Source organism: Branchiostoma floridae, chromosome 13 (genome assembly GCF_000003815.2).
Source record: "Branchiostoma floridae strain S238N-H82 chromosome 13, Bfl_VNyyK, whole genome shotgun sequence".
In the NCBI taxonomy this organism is placed as follows: domain Eukaryota; kingdom Metazoa; phylum Chordata; class Leptocardii; order Amphioxiformes; family Branchiostomatidae; genus Branchiostoma; species Branchiostoma floridae.
In genome coordinates this window covers 1,217,694-1,226,834 of record NC_049991.1, presented here as the reverse complement: position 1 = coordinate 1,226,834, position 9,141 = coordinate 1,217,694, and the positions used below count along the sequence as shown (strand labels likewise).

The window sequence follows — 9,141 nt, the reverse complement described above, 5'->3', positions numbered from 1 at the left end:
GGTACGGGCAATGATGCAAATATGACCAAAATGACAAAACTCAAAATAAATCACCTACCCTGCAAGTGGATGGAATAGAGGATTCCTCCGAACCCTGCGGCGTTGGCGAGCGTGCCCTGGCGACGGGCTGTCCTCTCGGATGTCCCGCGGCGGTTCTTGATTAGCCTGCCGGCGTTCCTGCTCCTGGAGCTGTGCCTTCAGTGCCTGCAGTTCTGTGGTTTGAGACTCAAACTTCCTAACCATATCCTGAAGGATGATGGCAAGGTTCTCGCTGTCTCCTCGTTCCATGGGGTTGTCAGTACGAGAAATCGCGGACATTTTGTAAAACGGTGAAAATGTTAACGTTGCACACTCTAGAATCGTCAGACTTAGAATGACGCTAGGTGTTCAGTTCAAAAATTCAAAACTTGCATCATCAACGATGATTGGCCATCGTCATAAGGAAACTGCATGTGATTGGCTTATTTCTTATCAAAATTTACATGTCCGATAGACACAATGATATGTGAATTGTCGGGCACACCTTTTGTAAATCGGCGTGGGTGCCAAGACCAGTCATTGTTACCTGGCGTGGGATCGTCCTGCCATGCCACCACAAAACAATAACAAACACAACAGTTCACTCAAGATATTCATGAAATGTCAGACGTTTTTTTGCAAAGTATAGACATACTGATTGCCTGGCGGACATTTCGTTGAAATATAATGCACCGATTTCCATCAAAATTGCCCCGCAGCAGTCATCACCTGCTTCTTTTAGAAAGACTTGAAATGTTGTCTTTAAACAGTTTCCTATTGTACGAAAACGAGTCACACAGCCAGTGAACATTTTGGTGGCATTCGGTAGAAGTTTTCCACAGAAGTTGCACGGGCTGGACATGTACTCCAGGTAAGACATTTCCAAATTGTATATCTTAGTTACATTGTCAGATTTTAACAAGGTACATTATCCGCGGCGCCCGTACGCGTATATGCCTTTAACATATAGGCATCACTGTATAAAATACTGAAACGAGAATCTTTATATTAGTAGGATGGGCGAATATCAAGAAATATATCGATTTTGCCTAGAATGCCTTGCCCTGTTACTTTTAGTAAACCAAGGCTTTTGAATGACGCCACTTGCTTCATTTTTTCCTACTGTGTGACTGATACATAAAACTTATACACCTGTCCCTATTTCACTTTTACAGGTAATATGGACGGCACTGCTACACCGGTTAGCTCCAAGCGGAATAGGTATTGTGGCCACTGCAAAGCTTATAAGCCTGCACGTACCTATTTCCGACACAAGAACGACTACTTCAACGCGGCTACGGGGCAGTGGAAGCAGGCCAAGGCTGACGAAACACGGCCCGCGCGGCCCCTGTTCCGGAGCCCTGTAAACGTGCCTGATCCGCTGCTGAACTCGAGCAGTAGTAGCGCTGAGAGTGATTCAGACGCAGAAACGACCGCAAATGGTAAGGGGAATTTAATATTAAGTTTACAAAGTCAAAATCTATTTTTTCAGGTCCCAGTAATGATATATACATTAGTCGGTGACTGAATATAGTCGAACGTTACCGAATATCTGAACAATCGTACTTTTCACTTTGTTAAAGGCTGTAAACATTCAGTCAATTTATGATGATTGGCAAATTTAATACATGCCGTAACACTCTTTTACCAGGTGACCAGTCAAGTTCTGTCGTCGGTGCGAGCCCTTGCAACAGTTCGCAACAGTCGGTGTCGTCCAGCGATGAGTCCGTAAGTATTATATTCATGCTGTGGATTTGCTACAAGTTTGTAGTATTTCGTATGTATGCGTTGAAAACATTTGTTTCTTGTTTATCTGAGATTTATCAAAATGACCTATATTGACCACAACCCATAGAATGTTTTTGACTATACAGCCTTATAAATACCACGAACTAATATCAACTATATCGTACCTTTGAAATCAATGATGATTATGATTTTTGCGACAGTACTTGTACCGGTAAAAGATGCTGTTTTACGCCAACGGGCGTGTACGCCACGGGCGGTTAGACGGGCTATATAGATACAGACGGTATAACAGAATCATGTTCTATTATATTAAAGCAGATTTAGTATTTATGAGTAAAAAGTACATAGCGCTTTCCGTAGAAAGAAAAGTTAGAAAAGTGTTCTTAAACATTTGCGATGTCGCCTTTTAGGAAGCTAGCTCATCTGAAGACAACTCAACCGATGAGAGCTCGTGGGAAGAAAGCTTGGACAGCGGTGATAAGCACGGGGAGGAGATTTGGGAGGGTCAGGAGTTGGAAGACCAGCTTCTGAAGAACCTCCACGCATCCGCCCTTGCTGACAGCTGTGAACGCCCGACAAAGACCTCCAGGGATGATCCTATCGTTACCTTGGTAACATGGCTGCTTACTTTTCTGTTGTTATGGCAAGCTCACAACCATGTCAGTGATAATGGTTTACAGCATCTTATCACTTTTCTGTGCCCCTGGCTTGACAAGCTAGGAATAAATCCTAACTATCTAGGCGGGCTGTCCTCCCTCTACATGACATGGAAAGTCTTGGGACTGAACAGGGATAACTTTACAAAGTACTGTGTGTGTCCTGACCCGAAATGTTGCAAACTGTTTGATATCGACAAGTTAAGTGAAACCGTCAATGGGACAGAGAAACCAAGACGGTGTGATAATGTAAGAATGGTACGAAACCGAAGTGTTAGATGCAATACATTGTTATCTAGGCAAGTCATAACTTCTGTTTCTGGTGTAAGGAAGTACTATCCTTTCAAGGTATACTGTATGAAGAGTGTGATAGAAACACTTGAGTCATTTGTAAAAAGGAAAGGATTTGAGGAGAAATGTGAGCTATGGAGGGATAGAGACATGTCAGATCAGGAATTACTAGGAGATGTGTTTGATGGACAGGTTTGGCGTGATTTCCAAGAATGGAATGGGAAAGACTTTCTGTCAGCGCCGAGGAATTACGGCTTGATGCTAAATCTAGACTGGTTCCAACCATTCAAGCGCAGGAACGACTATTCTGTTGGGGCGATATATATGACGGTTATGAATCTGCCACGGAAAGAAAGGTTTAAAGTTGAAAACGTCATATTGGTTGGGATAATGCCAGCGCTAAAAAGCGAACCAAAATGTCTGACACATTTCCTTCAACCTATTGTAACAGAACTACAGTTTCTGTGGCAGGGAGTTCATTTCACGTCGTATATGTCCCCCAAGTTTCCTCTGAAGTTTCGAGCTGCTCTCCTTTGCTGCGCTGCTGATATTCCGGCTGCTAGAAAACTGTGCGGTTTTCTAGGGCACGCAGCAAAAATTGGTTGTTCTAAATGTAAGAAGAAATTTGAGAAGGTTGGTAAGAAAACAAACTATTCTGGATTCGACAAAGCCAGTTGGCATTTGCGAAGCGACGCGCAGCACAGGAGAGAAGGATTACAAGTACAGAGCTGCTGTAATGTGACTAGGAGGAAAGAGCTTGAAAAGTCTTTCGGTACACGCTACACACCATTAATGGATCTTGAGTACTACCAAAGTGTTCGATTCTGTTTCTTGGATCCTATGCACAACCTTTTTCTTGGAACGGCTAAGAGAATGTTCAAGCTTTGGATAGACCGTGAAATTCTGACTAAAACTAAGCTCAACAAATTAGAGAAACGCATAGGAACAATAAATCTTCCAAGCGGAATTGGGCGTCTTCCAACCAGAATTACCTCAAATTATGGGTCTTTCACTGCTGACGAGTGGAAGAATTGGACACTGTATTATAGTATGTATTGTTTGCACGACTTGTTGCCACAAGAACATTACCAATGTTGGCAAATGTTTGTCTTGACTTGTCAGCGTCTGTGCAAACCCGCGGTTAGTCGCGCCGACATAGACTGGGCAGATTCGGCTTTTGTAATGTTTGGGAAAAAGGTGGAAAGGCTGTTTGGCGAACTGTCCATCACACCCAATATGCATCTACATTGCCATTTGAAAGACTGTATTCTTGATTATGGCCCTATGCATGGTTTTTGGCTGTTCAGCTTTGAGAGGTACAATGGCCTGTTGGGTTCAGAGACCACAAACAACAGGGAAGTTGAACTCCAAATAATGAGGAAATTCCTCATTAGTGATTTTGCACATAATCTCCCTTTACCTAGCTACCTAAGTGACGTCTTTGGTCCAATATTTGAAAGATTTAGTCCAAAAGACAAAGTAGCTGATGTGCCAAGTGAAAAAGAAAGAATGTTGTTGAAAATGTGTGCCTCCCGCTATATCTCAAACTTTGATTGGTCAGCTGACGAACAGACAATCAAACTCCCGCCCGTGTTTACTAGAAATGCACTGTCGCCAGATGACAAAGAGTTCCTGCATAATACGTATAATGAGATGTACCCTAACAAGGAAATAAATGCTTCAAACCTGGCAACAGTTGTTAGAAAGTACGGAACTTGTCAAGTTGGGCAGGAACTGTTTGGCTCTAGGATAGCAGCTAGGTCAAGTAGAGCAGCGTATGTCATGGCTGCGTGGTTGGGTGAAAACGGAAACATTGATTCAAGCTCTGAACACAGGCCTGGTGTAATTCAGAACTTTTATGCACACTCTGTGGAAATCGGTGGGGAGGTGAAATGTCATGTGTTTGCAGTAGTTCGCTGGTATAGGACATCTCCCTGTAAGTCTGACATTGGAAACGGGAAGCCGTTTACTGTATGGGAGAAGTCAACCGAAGTTGGCGGCCCGGCTTCGTTCATACCCGTGCAGAGACTGTATCGAAAATCTGCATGGGCAGAGACTGTAATGGACGGGAAAAAAGTTGTCGTTGTCTGCCCAATTGCTAGAAAAACTTTGCTATAGAATGGGTGAATGACATCTACTGTTGTATATAGATTGTGTATATAGATCTTAAACTTGTGAATATGATGTATCTAGAATTGCCAACATTAGAAGTTGACTTGTTAGGCAGTAAGGACATGAGCACATTCCTTGATAAGCATTAGAAAATACACACTGCTGGGTTATTGACGATACTAGTATATAGGGATGTATAAACTATTGTACATACTGTATTTTACTGATACGCACATGTTCTTCTTCTATGTATAGATACTTGGGTCATACAAACATACAAGTGAGGCCGATCGAGGCTTTGTAATATACGAATCGCCATATTGGTATTTACTGAACGTGTTTATTACCTGATCCAACACGGAAAGAAAGCAACGCATTGTAATTATTGTGAATGTACCTTTTGACTGTTTGAATTTGTACTATTGAACGACACTATAAAGCTGTCAACATGGTTGGGTCTGACATATATTTTGTGTTGTTGCAATTTTAATAAAATCAAAAGCAAATCAACTGTGACATCGTCCTGTCTGATATTCGTGCGTTAAGAAAGTGCAGATTATTTCATGGTAGAACTTGAAACCCCACTGGTACCATATCTAACACCCCGGGGCCATTCCACAAGAACGGCGACCTTTATGATCAGAACAAAATTTAAGCGCTTGCCCTGCGCCACCTTGGTTTTTCTAATGACTACGCCTGCAAATTCATTGGATAATTAAACTGCTGTTTTTGAAAACTTTCTATTCTAGACGTCTTACATAAGTTGCATCACACTTGTTCTTCCAAATTTCGTGACCGATCATACTAATACCTTTCAATGCCACGAATACACATTTTTTTTCTCAAACAAAAAATGTTTCCGAAAAGCTTACATTTTATTCTTTCAACATGCGCAGTAGTTCGGTCGCCAATTGCTAGAACGTCAGTCTCAATGTGTATATGTCTACTAGTAGGCAATTTAAACGTATTTTGCAATTTACTAGTACGTACAGTGTTATGTTTTCTCCTGAAACGTTTGGACCAGATTCAAAATGGCGGCTACCTTGTGAGCCTTGCGGTGTTGTTTGTTTTGTCAAATCAAGGTACTTGGTCAATTTCTGCCTTGTTTGTCTCTAGATATAGCTCGGAACACGAAATGTACAGTTTATTCAACGTTTCCTCGTACAGTTGAAATTTTTCAGAATCAAGTGAAGGTGGCTATGAACACCACACCGCTTGACCAAAACAAAGTGCTTTGATAAAAGGGCAAACAAACTTTAAAAGGTTCTTGTTACAAATTCAGCGGAAGCGGCCATTTTGCATTCGCGGAGCGCCCCAAGCGTGATTTCCCGCGACATTCAAACTATTTATGGATTTTGAACCTTCTTGCTAGGGTCAAACTGGAAAATGTCAAATTGTTGACATGAGCGTTATGAAGAACCAATAGCAACAATTTTCTGTTGTTTCTAATTTTATATATTGTTGTAAAGTTTAGGAATGAATCGAAACAAAGTTGGCGTCCGACAGGAAATTGTCAACTCCTTGCACTCTGCAGCGCTTTTATCTAATGTAATGATAAAGAGTTTGCAGAAAGCATGAACGTTATGGGATCCTGTACCAACGACTTTCTGTTGTATCTACCATATAATTTGGCATTTAACTTCCTTTAAAGTTAAAGAATTAATCCAAACAAAGACGGCGTGGGTTAACGTTGAGCCAATTATAGATTGTAAACAAAGAAAAATCCTGCTCGGAACTAGTTTGTTTTTATGAACTTGCTTGCTCTCTTTTCCAAATTCAACACGCTCAGTTCGGTCACCAGCGGCTAGAACGCCAGTCACAATGTATATAGGCCGCATGCCTAGGCAATTTAAACTTATTTTACAAATTACGTAGAGTGTTACGTTTCCCCTAGAACGTCTAGACGCCTCAAACCAGATCCAAAATGGCGGCGATATTCCGCCTCCCGGCGGTTGTTTGTTTTGTCAAATCAAGGTACTTGGTCAAATTCTGCCTTGTTTATCTCCAGATATAACTCGAAACATGAAATGTACAGTTTTCTTGTAATGTTGACATTTTTCAGAGTTAAGTGAAGGTGGCAATGAACAACACACCGCTTGACCAAAATCAAGTGCTTTGATAAAAGCTCAAACAAACTTTAAAAGCTTCTTGTTACAAATTCAGCGGAAGCGGCCATTTTGCATTCGCGGAGCGCCCCAAGCGTCCAAGCGCGATTATCCGCGACATTCAAACTACGAAAAAGAAACAAAAATGTATGCATTTTGGAGCTTCTTGCTAGGGTCAAACTGGAAAATGTCAAATCCACGCACTGTGCAGCGTCTTATGGTATCCAGTATCAACGTTTTTTGTTGCGTCTACGGTATTTGATAGTGTTTTCAAGTTTAGGAATGAATTCAAACAAAGATGGCGTGGGTTAGCCGGTGGACTTATAAACAAAAGAAAAGGCCCACTCGGAACTACATGTTGTTTGTTTTTATGGACTAGTGACGCTTACTCTCTTTAAACCCTGCTAATCACAATTTGTGAGCTATTATTATCTGCATTGGATTGGCCGATCTTTTGGTATTGTGCAGGTATTTACAAGGCTGAAAACGTGCCCTATTCTAGAGAATTAGTTACCACATCGTTAAACCAAGTACCAGTAGTTGTATTATGGTTTGTTTTGTTTTGCTTAGACTGGTAGGCCGGGACTCCTACGTGTCGCCTTTGAATTGGCTATATAATCGATGTCCTGTTACGTTTCAAAATTGCTTTGTATATATCAATAGATCAAACTACATTTTTGCTTGAACATACAGACAATGCATACTAGTAATAGGTGTCTCTATTTATGTGTAGTTTTTAAAACTAAAAGTCGTTGTAAGAGCACAAAGTCCGCTCCTCCTATTGCCTGCTCAGGCGTGTCCGCAGAAGCTTTTGAATAAACTATGATGTGACCAGAAGTCAAGGAGTGTAGTTTTCAAAATTCATTGATTGAAGAGTACAATTGCCAGTAAGACTAATGAGAGTCTACCCCACACTTTAAGTAGCTTAAACGAAGCTTAAATAAATAGCTTTAAACTATATTTAAGGACGCTTAATGGTATCGTACATAAACGAATTAAAATGCAGAGTAAATTGATGGTTATTTTAGTCAGTATATATCTATAATGTGTTGGCAAAACTGCACAAATTACTGTTATATCTTTAATGCATAGTTAAGTGACCTTAAGGAACAAGTAAAGTTACTTATATCTTTAAGTGAACTTAACGATTTTCTTAAATGTGTCGTAAAGACTGACTTTTAGTTGTGGCATTTCCGACTTCGTAAATGTAGCTTAAAGATAACTTAATTATATTCAAATGTTTAAGCTTCATTTACGAATCACATTAAGTATGCTTAAATATCCGATTTGGTGCAGTGATTAGGTCAGTACATTGAAATAGGAAGATATCAGTACTGAATTTATCATATGTGACAGAATATCTACAAGGGCCATCTGAGACAAAAAAAGGTAGGAAAAGTCGTCTCAACAAATTCAAGGTACTGTGGTTGGTTACATGCTTAAGAAATCCAAAATAAGTAATGTTCATCCATGACCAAACTTACACATTCCAAAAATGGAATTTCAGACTTTTGCATGGTGCACAACCAACACGGTAAAAATCTCACTTTTCCAACCACGCAACCACGGACAAAAAGGGAAAAAAATACACAATAAGTCTACAGACACCCAATACATTTCATGCAGGCCTGAGGTCTACGAACTCTTGTTACCTGTGGTATCATCGGCAACTGTTGCTGAAATTGTTTCCTTCATCTCTCGAAGACTATCCTCAAAACCAGGCAGTGCGAAGGCCCCCTTCACAGCCTCCTCATTGTCCAGCAATGGGATGGAGGATCTATTGGGGCAAAAGGTGCAGATTTACATAAAAAACACTGCTGTTCAACATAGTTAAGGAAAAACCACCAAGAATCTCTTTAGGGATATTAGCCATGTAGCAATGCTGCCATCTTACACTACATGGAATGCATGCCATGAGCTGCACTGGAAAGCACACACACCACTATAGAAACCTGCAAGCTCTTGCTGTAAAATATAACTGGATAATGATATGCTCTCCCTCTTCAAACTTGGGTGAATTATCATCTAGTGATTTTGATAACTGAAAACAAGACTGTACAAAAAATTGTAATTTCTTTTACATAATTAATGCAATATGATTAAAGGTAATATTAGTGAAACTCAACTGTGCAAAATCATTTATGTAATGTTCTGTGTCAGTTTGTCAGTGTCCCCCTGCATGTTCAGTCAGAAATGACCCATGTGACCTG

The 9,141-nt window shown here is 40.6% G+C and overlaps 1 protein-coding gene across 1 annotated transcript in view; it reads right to left on the bottom strand.

The window, feature by feature from the left end:
• LOC118428799 (zinc phosphodiesterase ELAC protein 2-like) overlaps positions 1-9,141 on the bottom strand; it is a 30,362-nt gene that overhangs the window by 14,937 nt on the left and 6,284 nt on the right. The window contains exon 9 of the mRNA XM_035839009.1: positions 8,584-8,708. Within this exon, the coding sequence (XP_035694902.1) occupies positions 8,584-8,708 (125 nt within the window). The remainder of the gene's footprint in view (positions 1-8,583; positions 8,709-9,141) is intronic.